The 19,660-nt window shown below is 43.3% G+C and overlaps 1 protein-coding gene across 1 annotated transcript in view; it reads left to right on the plus strand.

Moving 5' to 3' along the window:
• The window catches only part of ARFGEF1 (ARF guanine nucleotide exchange factor 1), a 1,069,199-nt gene that overhangs the window by 863,622 nt on the left and 185,917 nt on the right, over positions 1-19,660 (plus strand). The window contains exons 28-29 of the mRNA XM_085605493.1: positions 12,247-12,407; positions 19,522-19,652. Of these exons, the coding sequence (XP_085461619.1) occupies positions 12,247-12,407; positions 19,522-19,652 (292 nt within the window). The remainder of the gene's footprint in view (positions 1-12,246; positions 12,408-19,521; positions 19,653-19,660) is intronic.

A 19,660-nucleotide genomic window follows, 5' to 3' on the forward strand; every position in this document is an offset into this window, starting at 1 on the left:
GACTTCAAATGCGTCCCATACAGGAATGTCTAGCGCGTCAGTGGAACCAGGCTCAAGGACAACTTACAGATCTGGTGTTGGTGGACAGCCGGGCACATCGCTCTCTACAGTGGTGGACCATAACAAACTTGTCCAAAGGGCGGCCGTTCCTCGAGCCTCTTAAACAGATAGTGCTGACGACAGACGCATCACTCACAGGATGGGGAGCCCATCTCCTCGGACACACAACTCAGGGCAAATGGAACACTCAACAAAAAGTGCTCCATATCAATCACCTAGAACTGCTGGCAGTATTCCTAGCACTAAAATCCTTCCAACTACATGTACAGAACAAGGCTGTCCTCATCTGGATGGACAACATGACAGCCATGTATTACATACAAAAACAAGGAGGCACACATTCTCTGCAGCTGTCCCAGCTCGCACAGAACATTTGGAGATGGGCCATTCCTCAGAACATATACCTACTTGCAGAACACCTTCCAGGAGTTCACAATCAGATTGCGGATCTGTTAAGTCGACAAGACACAACAGATTCATGAGTGGGAACTACATCCCCAAGTTCTATTACCCTTTTCCCAAATGTGGGGCCAATCAGACATAGATCTGTTCGCCACACACGAACACACAAAATGCCCAACCTTCGCCGCCAGGTTTCCACACCCGGAGTCAAAAGGCAATGCGATATGGATGAACTGGTCAGGCAGATTTGCGTACGCTTGTCCACCTTTCCCACTCATTCCACTAGTGGTACGCAAGCTCAGGCAACAATCTCTCAAACTGATACTAGTAGCCCCCACATGGGCACGCCAACCGTGGTTCACAACACTACTAGAACTCTCACTAGTTCCACACCAAAAACGACGTCTCTCCCCGTCCTTAATAACCCAGAACCATGGAGAGATCTGACATCCAGATCCAGGTCAACTGAATCTGGCGATCTGGCTCCTGAAGTCCTAGAGTTTGGTTACCTTAACCTTCCACCGGACTGCATGAACATTATCAAAGAAGCCAGAAGACCTACTACTAGAGCTTGCTGTGCTGCAAAATGGAAAAGATTTGCCATTTACTGCACTAACAATAATACACACTGTGGATGCCTCCATCCAGAACATCATTTGCTACTTACTACATTTGGCAAAGATGTAACTTAGCATACTCATCCATACGTCTGCATCTAGCAGCACTCGCAGCTTACTTACAAAATCGACAACACTTGTCACTTTTCAAAGTCCCTGCGATCAAAGCCTTCATGGAGGGGCTTAAGAGAATTATTTCTTCCAGATTACCACCCTCTCTGGTGTAGAATCTAAACATTGTTCTTACTAGGCTCATGGGACCCCCATTTGAACCTCTACATGAATGCGAACTGCAGTTCCTTACATGGAAAGTTACATCGTAGCAAAGTGGTTCTTAAGACAAATCCAAAATTCCTTCCAATAGTCATATCTTCTTTTCATCTTAACCAGTCAGTAGAGTTACCAGTGTTCTTTCTAAACCCAGACTCTGTAGCAGAGAGAGCTCTTCACACCTTAGATGTTAAAAGAGCCCTTCTTTATTACATTGGCAGAACTAAATCTTTCCGCAAAACAATTGTTTGTAGCTTTCTCTCCACCACATAAGGATAACCCCATCTCCAAATCTGGGATTGCCAGGTGGATAGTTAAATGTATCCAAAAATGCAACCAAAAAGCTAAACGCACATTAACAGTTCCCCCTAGAGCGCATTCCACATGCTAACTAGGGGCTTCCATGTCATTCTTAGGGAACATTCCCTTAGAAGACATTTGTATGGCAGCCACATGGTCTACAACACACACCTTCACTAAACACTATTGTGTTGACGTACAAGCAAAGCAAGAAGCTTCTGTGGGCCAAGCTGTCCTTAAGACTTTATTTCAAACTACTGCAACCGATACAGGTGACCACCGCTAGGGGAGATACTGCTGTATAGTCTATGCTAGTGTGTGCTCTGCAGCTCATATGCCTCGAACGGGAAATGCTACTTACCAGGATGCATCTGTTCTTGGCATCCACACACGCCCACCCACCTCCTCGGGACCTGTATCTGTTCCAGTTCTATCTTACTTAGATATACACACATGGACATCTCTTTTTCTTCTACTAACTCCATCATTTCCCATCATGGCGAAAAACAATCTAAGGATGGAGTTGATGCCCATGCGCACTATTGTCCAAGGGAGGAGTCGCCTATCTTGTGACAACAAAGACTTCTTCCAAGACAACAACAAGGTGCAAGCATCCAAGCCCAACACCAGATGGCGATCTACTATGCTAGTGTGTGGATCTGCAGCTCTACATGCCAAGAACAGATGCGTACTGGTAAGTAGCATTTCCCTTAACTTGCCACCTGAAGTGCTGGGTGTCATTTTTGCAGTCAAACACCTATTCGCAAATTCCTTTAAACTGGCAAATAAAAAGTGCTTGTGGCCTGGTGTGGGTTCCATCATCTCAACCCTCTGCAGGCCAGATGTTCTGTTTTATTGTTTGTTGTGTAGCTGGCCCAGCATGGTGTTGCAGTAGCTATAATTAAACAACTTGTTGACCCTTGCAGCCTTTTCATGTTTGCCTGATCAACCCTCTCTTTAAATCACCTCAAGTAATGATTTTCTGAGGGGGTTGATATGTTCCCTCCGATGCCATTTGTCCTGCTTCAGTGGAACCTCAATCTACTCCTGATGTTCCTTATGTGCAATACAAATAGTGAAGAAAATCCTCCCCTACATTACTGGGACCTTACAAAAAACGGCTGTGAGGGCCATGGTCATGTGCAAGCTTAATTACTGCAACAATCTCTACTTGAATATACAGCAAAAATTTCCAAACAAACTACAGGTTCTCCAAAACTCTGCAGCAGGCATGTTGCTTGGAATTCCTAAATATCAATGTATTAGACACACTGCGTAAGCTCCGTTGGCTGCGCATTAAACAGAGAATCAACTTTAAAGCCTTGTGTATTACCCATAAGGCACTTCACAACACGGGTCCGGCATATCCGATGAATAGTTTTAAATGGTATTGTCCTATCAGGCAGGTGCGCTCTCTCAATGCCAACATTTTTGTTGTCCCTAATTTCAGACGGTCCTCGTAGGGAGGAGGCAGCTTTGTGATGAATGCCTCCAAACTGTGGAACACTCTCCCTCCGCACATCAAATCCATGTCTGATCTCCTATCCTTCAGGAAGGCACTAAAACATGGCTTTTTATCTATTAAGCATCATAAGGCTTTTTAGTGTCAGTAGGACTGTCGGAGCACTGTAATAGAAGCAGCGCCAAAAAACCTCCGGGTAAACCTGCGCTTTAAAATTAATTTTAACACATCAACATAATATTTAATTTGCTCCTATGCACAGTTGCTGTATACAGCTTCTAAAAATCAAGATACTCTGTCTTATTGACAGTACTCGTGTCTGCTGCATGAGTGAACTATAGGCCTGCTGTATAAAATCTCTCAACACCACTTTCTTCCAAATTAAATGTCTGGTAAGGACTCAGGCTTCCTTCCTGCCAAAGGTGATAGGAGCCTTCCATTTCAGTCAATTGATCGCCCTGCTGACATCTTTCGCTCTACCATGCCCCTCGAAGGAGGAGGAGAGGCTCCATGGCCTTGACCGACCATGCGCGGTTTCACTTTCCAAGCAGCCGGGACAATGGCAGCCACGTCTTAGCAATGCCATAGGTCTCGCATTTTGGAGAGTTTGAGCTATTGGCATTGTAAATACCAATAGTTTAAACTCTTGTGAATGCAAGACCTATTGCATTGCAAATATTTTTTGTTGTAAAAGCCACCATGCCGCACTTTCACATGCATGAAGGCTGCACCCCTTTCTTTAGAAGACGCATGTCTAAGGAAAGATGTACGGCTGCTATTTAAGTGAAACCGTGGCATGGGGGCTTTACCCAAAAAAAAAAGCATTTGTTTGACAAACAGATGCTTTTCTTTTTTTGTAAAAGCCCCCATGCCACAGTTTCACTTTAATAGCAGCAGCACACCTTTTGTTAGACACAGATTTTTTAAAGAAAGGGGCGTCACCTCCATGCATGTGAAAGTGCGGCATGGGGGGGGGGTTTGACAACAAAAACATATTTGCAATGCAATAGGTCTCGCATTTGCAAGAGTTTGAGCTATTGGCATTCACAATGCCAATATCTCAAACTCTCAGAAATGAAGACCAATTGCATTGGAAATGCTTGTTGCAAGATGTATTCAGTAGGGAAGGGGTTCCTGAGGTGATTTTATCCGATATTGGTGTACAATTCACCTTGTCCAAAATGATGTATTTTTTTTAGGAAAGTGGAGGTGAAACATTTACGCACTCCGTTATATCATCCTCAGCGTAATGGAAAAGTTGAAAGATTCAATAGAGTGCTACTAGAATGCATTCAGAGAGTGGTTAAAGCAAAAGTTGATTGTAAACCTGACATCAGAAAAGTGGTGTGAGCTTACACGACCACCCCACATTCAGACACGGGTTCGGTACCTTTTGAATTAATGAGAAACAAGAAGGTAGTGTCGACTTTGAATCCATTTTGGAAACTCAAAGCTATGGGGGTGAGTATGAAGTGTTGAATGAGTCCAGCAAGGCCAAATTTACAAGTGATAAGATTAGTCATGAAAGATGTAAAAGATTGAGTCTTCAGAGGAAAAGATTAAATGTAAAATGTACAGTGGGAGAGTTTGTGTGTGTTAAAGAACACTTGATGCTGCAAAAGGGAAAATCAAAATTTAGAGAGCCCATTTGTATCATTGATACAAAGCGTCAATTTATGAAAAGCGATGGGCAATGGTGGAACATGTCTCGTTTGGCTACGGTTAATAAGAAGACGCAAGGGTAGACATGGTCAAACAAGAGGAACATCAAGACAGACACATGTTATGAAGAAGTACAAGAATACGTTTTGTTCCCATCAAATAGTACGATTAAGTTGTATTTGGCACTGTATAACATTGTTGCATTAGATCTTGTTAGTGAATTTGAGTCTATATTGTGTTGGTGCAGATTCTGTTCTGTTTTACTAATTTTTCATTCTTAAATATGTTCTTGCGTTTTTTGGGGGGGGTTGTTAAAGGGGAGGTATGTTGTGTTTAGGTTTTACATGATGAATATTGTTTCTATTGTATTTTTCAGTGTCAGGTGGAATACTGAACTTACATTTTATGATGTAATGTGGTGTTGATCTGCTGGACACTTCAGACCTATATCTACTTTCATCAACTTCTCAACCAATAAATACATATTGGTAAACTACGAGTAGAGACCTTCTCTTTACAAGGCCATTTAGTGAAAACTGTGGCTGCAGTTGAGCTCAGTAATAGGGTGCCTTTTGGTCAAAATGCGAGTATCTGACGAGGCAGCGCAGGAGCTGTGATGGATGACATTTAGCAGACAATTCTCCTTGCTCCCTCCAGAGCTCACACTAGTGACAGATGCATCATCTCTGGGCTGGGGATGCCACCTAGACGAGGTGGGGATCCGAGGTCATCATATAAATATTTTAGCTTTTAGTATAATCTATTTGATGCTAAAGGCTTTCAGCCTGCTATCAAGGGCGGTTGCTGATGGATAACACAATCGCCATGTTGTTCTGCAACAAGCAGGGTGGAGTGGAGGTCTTGTGCCCTCTGCCCAGCGGCTCCTAAGCTACAGCGATGGCAGTCACTTCACAGGATTTCCCTGATGCTCAGTTATCTGGTTTGATCCTTCAACAGCAGAGCGAATAAGCATATTAGGCATCTTCTTGCTGATCAAGAGTGGCATCTGTATCCAGTGGTGGCGCAGGGTTTCTTTGCCTTCTGAAAACACTGAATGTCCATCTTTCTGTGCTCTAGAGTACACCTCTTTGGCGACCTTTTGGAGATGTGTTAATCTTTGGTAGGCTCCTGCCTTCTCTAAGCATTTCCACCTTTCCACCGAGCTTAAGGAAATCCAGCTGACAGTGGGTACAGCTTATTCTTGTTTTCCCAGGTTGCTCCAGTACGGTCTGGTTCTTCTAATTGTTGACCCTGTGCATCTGCCCACCTCTTCAACTTGCTCTTCTGGTGGATCTGCTATACCAGAAGCAAGGCATGGTTTCAATCCTAAACCTCCACAATCTACACCTTTGTGTGTGCAGATTAATCAGAACTAACTGAGCGGCTTTGAGTCACTATGGGAGGTAGGGGGCGTAATTTTGGCTACTTTGTGTCCTTCCATGAAATCTATTTAATGAGGCCACTGAGTAAATTTTGACTCCTGGTTTGATGAAAAGCAAATTGACACTCTAGAGACAACTTCAGCTGATATTCTTATGTTCATATTATCTTTGGCCCAACAAGCCTTTGCTCTGGGCACCATAAAGGGTTGCTTGTATGCCTTTTCAATAAGTTACTCAAACAGCATTTGAAAAGTGCAACACTTTCAATCCTAGGTATTTGGGCCTTTTTGGCCTTTCTTACTTTGCCTGATCCCCCTTTGTTATTCTAATCACTTGTATGGATTCATTTCTTAAAAGAGCTTCTCATATATATCCCCTGCTCACTTCATTATTTCGCAGTGGTACCTCAATTTGTTTCTTCTAACATGCTTGATGCATGCTCCTCTTAGGCTATATATATTGATGACTGTGTGTCTCATTGCAGTTGCATATGTGTATTGTATCAACGAACTGCAAGATTTGTTATTTTAACCTCCATATGCTTCCTTCTTCCCTGACAAGCTGGTGCTTTGGGCTCGGACATCCTTTCTTCTGAAAGTGGTGTCTCATTTCCAAGTGTGCCAGTCGATCATGCTCCCCGCATTCTTTTGTCCACCACATCCATCCAAAGCCGATAAGCGACTACACCGGTTGGATCCACGGCATGCCACTAGCTTCTACATTTCTGAGAGTAGGGTGTAGTATGCAGATGGTGAGCTGTTTGCCTGGTGTTCCTTTTCTGAAAAAAAGTAAGGCAGCCCAGAACGAGACCTTAACTCAGTAGATTGTACTCTGCATTAGACTTTGCTCCCCCTTGGCCAAAAAGGATCATCCTGAGGGCCCTAGAGCTTCTTTTATCAGAGTGAAAGTTAAGCGACTGCCTTTGCTTGGATCGTTTCGATTTGAGACACCTGCCAAGCAGCCACATGGGCATCTGTCCATACTTTTACCAGGCACTGTTGCATCAATTCACAAGTCCACGGGGATAGTAATTTTGCCTGCTCAGTGCTGCACGACTACCTCAGACACATCTTCTTGGATGCAGTATTACTCTGGTATCGATTCATCAGGTGAGGAATCTGCAATTAGACATATCTACCAGAAAAATGTTTGTAGCACGTGTAGATGTGGATCATGTTCTTTGCATGCTCCTGCCATCTATTTGTTTTTCTATAAGTTTTGGTTTCGAGGCAAATTGTGATTTCTCTCCAAAACCCACAATGCAGTAAGGCAAAGACTCCACCTCAGATTTTTCTCTGCCATCGGGTTCAGGTGTGCTTTTGAAGCTGTGAGACCATCAAGCTAAAAAAGAACAGTTGTTCATCTCCAGATAACCAAATTGCCTCCAATGAATAGAGAAGACATAGTCAAATGATGGGCCTGGAATCGACCAAGTCCAATGTTTTGTTTTTATGGCGCCAGGTTTTAAGAGAATGACTTAGGGCGGAGGGGGTATGGAGAACATGCTACCCTTCAAGTTTAACCCCAGTGCGGCAGTAAGTTACTGTGATCAGACTACCATAGGTTCTGTAACCTCTACATACCCATAGATCATGAGGAATCGAATAGGTTATTGAAAAGACTATTCGATAGCAGAGGAAACATTGTTGTGTGCATTAGGAGATACAGGGCTGAGGCTCTCCAGAACCACTGACCATCCTCAAGGCAGAGGACATCATGGGAATGTACTCTCAGTGGGGAGAGACAAGGTCCAAAAGGTATCCCAGTGGGACAAGGAGTTCGGAACCCAGAAACATGGTCATCAGAGAACTCTGACTACAGATATGAGCCAGCTCCATTGGCCCCATTGACACCTGCATACAGAACATAGGGCCAGATGTACGACTCACCAAATTGCGACTCGCAAATTGCATCGCATTTGCGACTTGCAAATTGGGGTGTATAACAGTGTCACAGACACTGTTTGCGATTCCTAATGGAGTCGCAAATTGCATACCTCATGAATATTATTGAGGCAGGGGCAATTTGCGATCCCATTAGGAATGGCTTGCACTCCCAGGGATGGTGGCCTTCAGACCACCATGTCTGGGACTGCTTTTAAATAAAGAAGTCTTTTTTTTTTTTTAAATGCAGCCCATTTTCCTTAAAGGAAAACGGGATGCATCTAAGTAAGAACAATGAAACTTTTCAGTTTAAATTGTTTAAGGGCAGGCAGTGGTCCCTGGGATCACTGACCGCTCATATAAATATTTGCTCACATACTCACAAAGGGGAAGGGGTTCCCCTGGAACCCCTTCCAGTTTGCCAGTGGTTTACTACCTACTTGAAGTAGGTGGTAAACTGCAAGTGTTTTGCGGCCCCTAATGCGGTTGCAAAACAATTGTACATGACATGGCGACTCGCTATTAGAAAGGGACCCCCCCCCTTTCTAATAGCGGGAGTCGTAAATGCTATTTTGCGAGTCAGTGACTCGCAAAATAGCACTTGTACATGCCATTACACTTTTTTGCGGTCGCAAACCGGAGGATCTCCCATTTCTGGCCACAAAAAAGGGTCGTACATCTTGCCATCATCGGAGGAGCGTCCATCCCGGAGCTCAACCGCAACAAGAATCTCGAAACCAGGCTAAGCACTAATCTTAAGGGAGCTAGGATTCAACCCACGAACCTGCACTAAAGAGAACTTGAAGATGGCACAGAGTACTCATCCTGAGCCGACTTGGCACCGACAGCCACCTTTGTTCCAGAGAAACCTCAAGCATAGGGCTTCGAGCCTAGAAGTCTAACCATGCTGACTTGGCCATGAGGCACACATACACCAGCCTTGGCACCAGACTTGAGTACAAGACCGGTGTTTATGCCCTCCTCACCATCAAGTGAACCAACTTCTTGTATCAGTTGCCTTATGTCGGGCAGAGCGGGATATATATGCATCCTCAGCCAGGGATGATGCTTGCTCACCACAGCAAGATACAGCCCGAGCACCTCCAAAAAAAGAGAAAATAACTTTTGAGAAGGCCATATCTGAGGAACTGATTATGTTTCCCATTCCTAAGAAGTATCACCCCTAGGACACTAATCATGTACCTCTGCCACCAGACCCACCACCACAGTTGCCTTCACCACTTCACTCATGTCACAACGACTTCTGCCCGCACCATGAGCTGGATCTCCAAAACACTTATTATGAGCAAATCCCCACTTAGGAGGGAGGCAATCCCTGGAGGACCCACCGTTCAAGCCCTATCAAGTGAAGGCAGCAAAATACCTTTGAGTCACCCAGAGGGCGGCTGATCACCATAAAGTGAAAATGCATGTTATTGTGGAAGAGGAGGATTTCTTGGTGGAAACCTGGTCTGAAACAGAAAGATTGAGTTCTTACCCTGCTGTAGAGCATGTCCAAGTATGTGCCAGAGAACTTCAAAGACCCTGTTCAGGGTTGCCAGGATTCTCCATAGATACAGCTGAACCTCATTAATGTTCCTTTCAATCTGGAACAATTATTCGGGGTGCAAGTGGATTCCATATTAAAAAAACTTGTCTTTATAGACGAAAGAGTTGAAGATGCATCTCTTTAAAGAACATCACACCAGGATGATGTATTAGTCCATAAGTCAGCTACCTTTCAGATCATCTGCTGACTGTATTCTAGCCTCTGACCCTAGAGTTGTCCGCTGCCATTGTCTAGGTTCATGCTATACCATATACACACATACAGAGGCAGAGTAAAGGTGGCACCCCTGCACGGTAATGTGAATTAAATCAATATTTCTTGTTGCACCCAAAGACGAGGAGCACAACAGAATACATGACAGGTGTCATGTGACTGGCAAGTCATTGCCTTGAGGCCGAGTCAACCTTTCCTTTATCGTAAAGATTCCAAAGCTAAACTCTATTTTGAGGTCATTATGCAGCATGTCATTGTAGTTTGCAAAACTCATGAAAACGTCAGTTCATCCATACAATTATTTTGCCAACACCTAAGGCGAAACAAGTCTGCAACAAATTCCCAATATCTATATTTCACGGTCTGACAATGAATGTGCAAAAAGCCCATGACCAGGATTGAATTAAAGTATCCCAATATCCGGTAAGTCAGCGAGTAACCCTTTATGTATGCAGTCCTAATGGATATGGGATATTATTCCAGATACTTAGTGCATAGATAAGGCCTGGTGCCTTATAATTTCCATTTTTCATCTTCCTTGTGTCCAGTTAGGTAGTGTGTCCTGGCTGCCCGTGTGCCAAGAGCCAACAGAGCTAGTGAGCTTTTCAGTCTGATAGACAGAGGTGTGGATTTTGTTGGCTTTGTAAATGATGCAACTGGTTATTAAAATAATGCGATCCAATGAACTAGTGGAATTCCTTCAGGATTGGGCGATATGATCATATTTCCTCAAACCATGGGTGAGACGTGCTGCGCCTTGTAGTATGCCCTGAAGGGGACCATTGTCCGGAAGCAGATTGTAGTCGTGATGAAAGCTGTTGATGCCACCTATCGGTTTGTAAGAGCTAATACGTTTAGTTTTTAGATTTAGTGTTTCACCTGCTGAAACTCACTAGAAGGAAAATTACCGAAAGTAAGTAGTTTATTCTACCGCACCTATGTGTTCCTTTTGTCACATGTGGAATATGATTCCAATGTGTAAAAGTACCTCATGTACATTTACTCTGGCATAAATTCCTACACTTTGTCATAAATGATCAATCTAAAAAGTTCTCAACAGTACTCCTAGAAATCTGCAATCGTTGCAACTCCCAAAGCATGGTCTTGGATAACTTTGTACATTTCCACAAAATCAAAACTTTTCTCCAAACATAGCAGGAATCCAGCATGAGCAATTTCTCTCTTTTTAATGAAGCAGACCCTTAGGGTTGCAGTAAAAGTGATTTAAAAACTTGACATGGTGTCTCCAGCCCAGAATTACTGCTACCAGTATTTACAATAATTATAGGGGAAGGGAAATCATGAGAATTGCTCATTTGTGGGGAATAAAATGTATAAATCAGTATTTCCACACTAATGTCGGCATGTTCTGTACGAGTTTTTCACAAAAGGATTTCACCTGCTATTACCAGGTCCCTCAGAATTTATGGGGCCATTTGTAATGCAGCCCCTGCTATTTAGGTCTGTTCAGAATCCCACCTACCCAGCCAAATCCAGTATCATTTAAAAAGTGATTTGGTAGCCTAATTCCACCAGTAGTTGTGTGCCAAGTACAGGCGATGATCTTATGCAGGTGCAGTACATCTTCAGTACTGTCACTTTTGGTTCTGTTCTTCAGCTTGCTACTCGAACAGGTGATGCCAACAAGGTACACATTAGACCTATATACAATTTTAATTATGTAATTAAAATCCTCAACATTTTGCATTATGCAGTGTCAAGTCATTTTGAACTCAAAATACTCGATTACGACATAAATGTATTGCAGAGAGACAGTTTCTGCTCGAACTGATACCAACAATCCATCTTTTGCTGTGAAAGTGTAATTTTGCAAAATGTTTGTGTAATTTCAAGAACAAAAATAGTGCGACAAAATGCCCCCTTCACTAATAGATATGACTCTCATGGTGAGGGAGGCATTACCTTTTCTATTTTCAAAAAGAAAATCCTGCTTTGCTATTTTCTTTTTGAAAATAAAAAAAAACAGCTTGGCGCGCATGCCTCTGTCATGTTGACAGAGCCCTGCACTAAACTGCGAAAAGCATTTACAGTAACCGCCGTGATGGCGATCCTGTCAATGCTTTATAAATGACCGCCACCTTGGCGGTCATTTCAAAATTTCGTCAGGCGGCATCTACATCAGTGCGACAGAGTAAATTGCTCCATCGCACTGGTGCAGAAACAGGCCCCTCACTGAAAATTACATTGGCCCTCATAGTCTTGTATTTGTTTGGTATTTATCGGTTTTATAATATTGTCTTGTTTTTATTTGACATCCGTTTTCCTGGGTATGAAAGCATCTGAAATTTGTATTTTATGTTAGTTAGGAGAACGTTCTGTTGCAAGCTGCATAGTATGTAGAATGTTCTCATCACTCCTGAACTTTCATTTGCACTATTCATATTGATCACCCTTTTTATTACAGCGATCGTGTTTGAAAAACACTTTCCAGCTACGATAGATTCATTTCAGGATGCAGTGAAGTGCTTGTCAGAGTTTGCATGTAATGCAGCTTTCCCAGACACCAGCATGGAAGCGATACGTCTTATCCGCCATTGTGCGAAATATGTGTCTGACAGGCCTCAGGTACTGATATAATTTTCTTTAGTACATATTTAAGGTTATGTTCTGTCCTCTTGCTGTCAACCTTGCTGTAAACATTGATACATCTGTGATATGCTTATAGCACCCACTCACAGTCCCACTGAGAGACTTATGCACCCACTGACAGACACACTCAGACACTCATGCACCCACTCACAGATCCATTTAAGCAGTCATTTACCCACTCATAGACTCTGACACTCGCAGACCCACTCAGAGACTCACACACCTAATCACACATTCATGCACCACTCACAGACCCACTCAGTCTTGCACCCTCTCACAGACCCACTCACACTCATCTACCTACTCACAGACCCACTCAGAGACTCATACACCCACTCACAGATACTCTCTATGACTCACGCACCCACTGACTGACCTACACAGACCCTCAGTCGCCTACTCACAGACCCACTCAGAGACTCACACGACCACTCACAGACCCACTCAGCCACTCACACACCCACCCTCTCACTCACCCACCTAGAGACTCAGTCATCCTCTCATAGACCATCAAAGACACTCATGCACCCACTCACAGACCCACTCAGACACTCGCAGATCCACACAGGCACTCCTACACCCACTTACACAGCCATGTACACACCCCTACAGTCATTCACACACCCACTTACAGCCACACCCACTCACCTCCCTATACAGCCACTCACACACCCACTCTCAAAGGTTACAGTTAGGGAATAAAATTTAAAAAAACTGTTGTGATTCACTGAAAAAACAAAAGTTAAAGGGGTGTTATAGTTAGGAAATAGAATTAAAAAGACCATAGAAATTCACTCAAAAAAACAAAGGTAACTGGGACGTTATAGTTAGACTCGAATTTCACTTGTACATAACCATCGAAATTCAGCAGTTTTAGTTACCTGAGCTAACTATAACTTAAGCCCCTGAAATTCACTGCTTATGACTTCGCATATTGCACCACTCATGGCATGGTCAGTGACATCACTGATGACATCTCAAATGGCATCATCCACAAAAGCACTCACACACCCACTCACACCCCCATACAACCTCTCATATACACACACACACACAAAACCATTTAAATACCCATTCACAGACCCATACAACTTCTGACACACACACTCATACAGCCACACACACATTCACCCATCCATACAGCCTCTCACACACCCACTTATTGACCCATACTGCCACTCACACACCCAGTGCCACACTCATACAGTCTGTCTTATTTTTCTATACCTGTAAAGTTATGTTTGAGGCATGTGTGGCTGTTGATACACATGCTTTGAATATTCCTGCAATCTAGTGTTGGGTCCGGATATTTGCAAGTTGTTTTTCTTCAAAGAAGTCTTGTGAGTCACGAGGTAAGGTGAGGTGAGTCCTCCTCTTGGTAATAGTGTGCATGGGCATCGACTCCATTGTTAGATTGTTTTCTTTCCGCCATTGGGTTTGGACGTGTATTACAGCACTCCTGTTCGAGACCATGTTTGGGATCCTCTCAGTGCTTAATCCACTGTAGCCTCGTCTGTATTGTTATCAAGCACGTTTTTAATCCCTCACGTATTGAAATTCTGAAAATTTTCATTTGTCGGGTCGTAACACTCCAATCCTAGCTTTCAGGCCTCTCCCGTCCGCGCTTCTTTACACTCATTCGACTCCATCGATGATACTCTGCTGATGGAACGGACTCCATTTCGATTCTGTCCTCGGTGCCATTCAAACTACCTGAGGACCGACCCTCAGGAGGTCTGTGATCCAGCTTTGTCCCCGAGCACAAAGAAAAAGATTTTGAGGCCTGTCTATCGTTTTGTTCCAAAAAGACCTTCCGGGACCGTCGGGCATGATGCAGAAAGTTGCAGAGACTTGACATAGAACACACACCTGCTATCTTCTGTCAAGAAAATATCGAACCAGAAGAGGAAGATCTGGAAGCTTTAGCTGCCAAAGAATAAGGGGCATTTTCTATTTAAGATTCAGACTCCGACTTAGAGATTGATTTGGAGTCACATGATCTTCCACTGGGTCAAGGTGCCGGGCGTACTCAAAGCCCTCACCTGCCCACACAAAAACCTTTGGTTCCTAAAAGACAAATACATCCGGACCACCACTGTCAACTGGCCATGGTGTGCACCGAGAATCAGCTTCGGTTGCCCCACCTTCTGGCTTGGCCCTGAAGGCATATACAAAGCCTTCCATAACACCTCTTTGGCTTCTGCCACTCCGGTTCCGAAAGTGAAACCAGGTTTGCTTCCAAAACCTTTGCCACTGAAACAGAAACCTGCTCCCATAACACTCCCTGAGCCAATTTCAGAGACAATGCAGTAAAGACTCGATCCGAAACAAAAGCGGATCCATTTGCAGACTGGCCACATTATCACAAAAACTGTGTCTCTGCCTTCTTCTAAGAGGCAACTCTCTTTCCAACAGGACATTGATCTCCCAATACTTAAAAAAAAAAAAAAGTGGAATAACAAAGCTGCCAGTTTCCTGCACCCTGTTCTCTTTATTCTCCATCTTATATACCATCACCTGTACCTTCTGTACCTCGTTCACCCCATAATCCTTTAAACATTACATCTCCGGGTTCTCCACACATAGACCCAGATGCAGATGTAGGAGAAGATGACAATTATAGGGCAACACCAGACCACTGGCAGTATTATGATTTCGACTTTCTAGGGGACACAGATTTAGACCTATATGCTGCCAAACCCTCGCCTCCTGGCGATACTATGCCATATCAGGAGCTTATAGCTAGGGCAGCAGCATACACTACATAAAGTCTATAGAAGAAGAATTTGTTATTTGAGACACTATGCAATACACATAAAACATCTCAATTTCTTCCAATGTTAAAAGGCACAATGCGCCCTTCAGATATTTTTAAAGACCCTTTACATCTTCGCATCATTACCCCTAGGGTAGATAACAAAATATAAAGCTGCACCATCTGACACAGTTTTTATTAGAGGCAACATTCTACCAGTCTCCCTTGTTTTTTCAAATGCCCGTAAAAGGGTAATTTCACAAACTACAGCAGAGGCACACACTCCTGATAAAGAATCCAAATTTATAGATGCGTCAGGCAAACAAGTTGCTGCACAGTCTGCCAATCATTGGCGAACTGCAAATACACAAGGACTGTTGGCCAGGTATGACACAGCTCACTGGGATGAGATGGAGAAACTACTCCAATATCGCCCAAAGGAACATAAAAAGAAGGAACAAGAATTAGTACAGGAAGGAAAATAATTTCCAGCTCCTCCATTAGATGAGCACTGGACTCTGCCGATACCGCCGCCAGAGGCATCAATTCGAGTGTCCTCCTACGGAGGCATGCCTGGTTGCGCATCTCTGGATTTAAGCCAGAAGTCCACCAAACTGTATTAAACACCCCTTTTGATAAGGAGCATCTCTTTGGCCCACTAGTAGATGAGGCCTTAGAGAAAATTAAAGACACTGAAGTTTCCAAATCCATGGGAGCGCTTCAAACATCTACTAATAAAGGCTCCTTTACGTCACTCTTTTTATGGAGCAGGTTCAAAAACCGCTTTCACAGATGCATCCACGTCTTTCCTCAAACTCAATCCTCTCATATTTCAGAGACAATTACAGGGCAAACAACTTCAAAGGTCGGGGATAAGGTACACCACCCTGTAATGCCAAATCCGGCAACAAACAGTGGTTCACTTGTTATTCCTCCGATCATCCTACACCTATCAGGCGTTGACTACAGCAATTTCTTCCCACCTGGAAGTCAATAACATCAGACAGGTGGGTGTTGGACACTATCCAACATGTTTATTGCCTGGAGCTCATCAGCAATCCTCTCAATTTTCCAAGTGCAAGCTCTATTACTCAAAGGAGCTGTAGAGTCAGAATACTTTCATATGGTCACACTTCAACAAGCGCTTCCACTTTTACAGCAAGGCGACTTCATGTCAACACTAGACTTGGAGGATGAATACTTTCACATCCCCGTTCACCCAAAAAATCACAAATATCTCAGATTTGTGATAGCAGAGACACATTACCTATTCAAAGTCCTTCCATTCGGACTCACCACTGCACCCAGAGTATTTACCAAATGCTTAGCTGTGGTAGCAGCGCATTTACGAAGACAAAACATTCATGTCTTTCCGTATCTGGACGACTGACTTATCAAACTGAATATACACCTCCTATGCCAGATTACCATAAATCTTCTGCATCAGCTGGGATTCACAATTAATACCCAAAAATTCCATCATCAACCTTCACAGCAACAACCAGATCTAGCAGCTATTCTCAACACTCACATAGGTCTGTCCTATCCAGATGCAGCCAGGATTTGACATTTTCAAACACTGCTACCACAATTTCAATCCAATCAGTATTTACCAGTCAAAACTTTCATGTGTCTTCTAGGGATGATGGCATCATGCATTGCCATAGTTCCTCATGCATGACTAAACATGCGCCCTCTACCGGAATGTTTAGCACGACAGTCACATGATCGACTGGACAATCTAGTGTTGGTAGACAGCCACACTGATCACTCTCTGCAGTGATGGAACTCCCAAAAGCTGTAAAAAGGGCAGCCCTTCATAGACCCTGTTCCACAGGTCGTGCTAACAGCAGATGCATTCCTCACAGGTTGGGGTGCTCACCTACAAAATCTAACAGTTCAGGGTCTCTGGGACACCAAACACCATAACCTCCACATCAGCTACCTATAGCTTCAAGCTGTTCACCTAGCGTTAAAATCAGTTCTACCTCACCTCATAGGAAATGTTGTCCTAGTCCGGGCGGACAATATGACAGCCATGTACAATGTACGAAATCAGGGGGGACACACAATCTTTACTTTTGTCACGCCTCTCTCCATTTGGCACTGGGCAATGCATCACAAAATACATCTGTTAGCGGTACACCTCCCAGGAACATAGAACGAATTGCTGACCTAAGTAGGATGAAGCAACAATTCCATGAGTGGGAACTCTCCCCCCAAGTCCTCCGCCTATACTCACAAATAGACCTCTTTGCAACAGAAGAGAACTCAAAATGCCCACATTTCGCCTCCAGGTTCCCACACCCTCTATTAAAGGGCAATGCGCTATGGATAAATTGGTCAGAAAAATTTCCCTACGCTTCTGCCTCTGCCTCTTCTTTTATTTCTGGTTCAGAAGCTCAAGCAGGTGTCTCTCACTCTCATTCTGGGCTCATCAACTATAACCTGGCGATTTGGCTACTGAAGTCTTAGAATTTGCATATCTAAATCTCCCAGCATAATGCATGACCATTCTTAAGGAAGCAAGTAAACCTACCAGTAGAGCCTGCTATGCAGCTAAGTGGAAAAGATTAGTTATTTACTGTAAAAAACAAAACATTGATCCACTCAATACAACTATACAAAACATTATTTGTTACCTCTTGCATTTACAAAGTTCTGGCCTTGTTTACGCTTCCAAATGTCTACATCTTGTGGCTTTGACGGCCTATCTTCAAAACAGGCAACACTTGTCTTTGTTCATAGGGCCAGTTATTAAGGCTTTCATGGAAGGCCTTAAAAGTGTGATACCACCAAGGGTCCCATCCACGCCTGTGTGGAATCTCAATACTGTTCTCACAAGAATTATGGGTCCACCCTTTGAACCATTGCACAATTACCCCTTCCAACATCTTTCTTGGAAGGTTTCTTTCTTAATTGCAATCACCTCACTATGGTGTGTTAGTGAGCCCCAGGCACTAACTTTAGAAGAGCCATTCTTCCAGCTTCATAGGGATAGGGCGATTCTTCGTACCAACCCAAAATTCCTTCTAAACGGTAGTATTCCCTTGCCACATTAATCAGTCAGTTGAGCTGCCTGTTTTCTTTCCTCAACCAGATTCTGTGGCAGAAAGGGCTCTTCATACATTAGATATTAAGCAAGCATTAATGTATTATATTGACAGGAAAAAAGATTTTCTCTAAACAAGTTAGTTGTGTTTGCCCCCTTCATAAAGGGAAACCCATTTCAAAATCAAGTATTTCTAGATGGATTGTTAAATGCATCCAAATATGCTCTCTCAAAATAAAAAGGACTTTGTCTATAACCCCTAGAACACATTCTACTCGTAAAATAGGGGCATCTATGGCTTTCTTAGGCAACATCTCCATAGCTGACATTTGCAAAGCAGCTACATGGTCTACATCACACACATTTACCTAGCACTATTGTGTGGATGTTTTAGCACACTAACAAGCTAATGTAGGACAGGCGGTACTACATACACTTTTTCAAGCAGCTGCAATCTCTACTGGTTAGCCACCGCTTTTTGGAGGGCACCGCTGTACAGTCTGTGCAAAGCATGTGTATCTACGGCCAAACATGCCTCGAACGGTTTATGTTGCTTACCCTGTAAGCATCTTTTCTTGGCACATAGTGCTGTAGATTCACATGCGTCCACCCTCCTCCCCCGACACCTGTGGCCATTGCAGTTTTAATCTATATTTTCATATGCATGGACACCTCTTTACTTTACTTTACTCTTCACCCTCTTGTGGGAAAACAGTCAAACAATGGAATAGATGCTCATGTGCACGATTACCAAGAGGAGGAGTCACCTTACCTTGTGACTCCAAAGACTTCTTCAGAGAAAAACAACTTCTAAACATTTGGACCTAACACTAGTTGGCAGGAGTATGCACAGCATGTGAATCTACAGCACTACATGCCAAGAACAGGTGCTTACAGGGTAAGTAACACAATCCTTCTTTTTTTAACTTGCTTTACAGTAACCAGCTGGTCAAATGCACAAATAAAAAATGGAAATTCGTAATATTCTAATGGTAGATTGTTTAGCTTATCAGGTTCAAGACTCTTCACTGTGAGCATGCATGGCTGATAGCGTGCTTAGACTGGCACCATAAGCTCTTTCAAAAACACAATTTCATATTCGTACTTTGCCTATCTTTTATGGTTGTGAACAATATGTGTTTTTTTTACTTTACTTACATTTGGCTCGTATGATGTCTTATTGCCAAATTGTTTTGCCTTGATTATTTGGCATATATGAACTTCGATTGACACATATATTTGGCACAATTTCTAAAACAGGCCTCTTCTCTTTTTTCCTGAAGGCCTTCAAGGAATATACAAGTGATGACATGAATGTAGCGCCTGAAGACAGGGTATGGGTGAGAGGATGGTTTCCAATACTCTTTGAGTTATCTTGCATCATCAACAGATGCAAATTAGATGTAAGAACCAGGTAACAAT

The sequence above is a fragment of the Triturus cristatus genome, chromosome 5_1 (genome assembly GCF_964204655.1).
Source record: "Triturus cristatus chromosome 5_1, aTriCri1.1, whole genome shotgun sequence".
In the NCBI taxonomy this organism is placed as follows: Eukaryota; Metazoa; Chordata; class Amphibia; order Caudata; family Salamandridae; genus Triturus; species Triturus cristatus.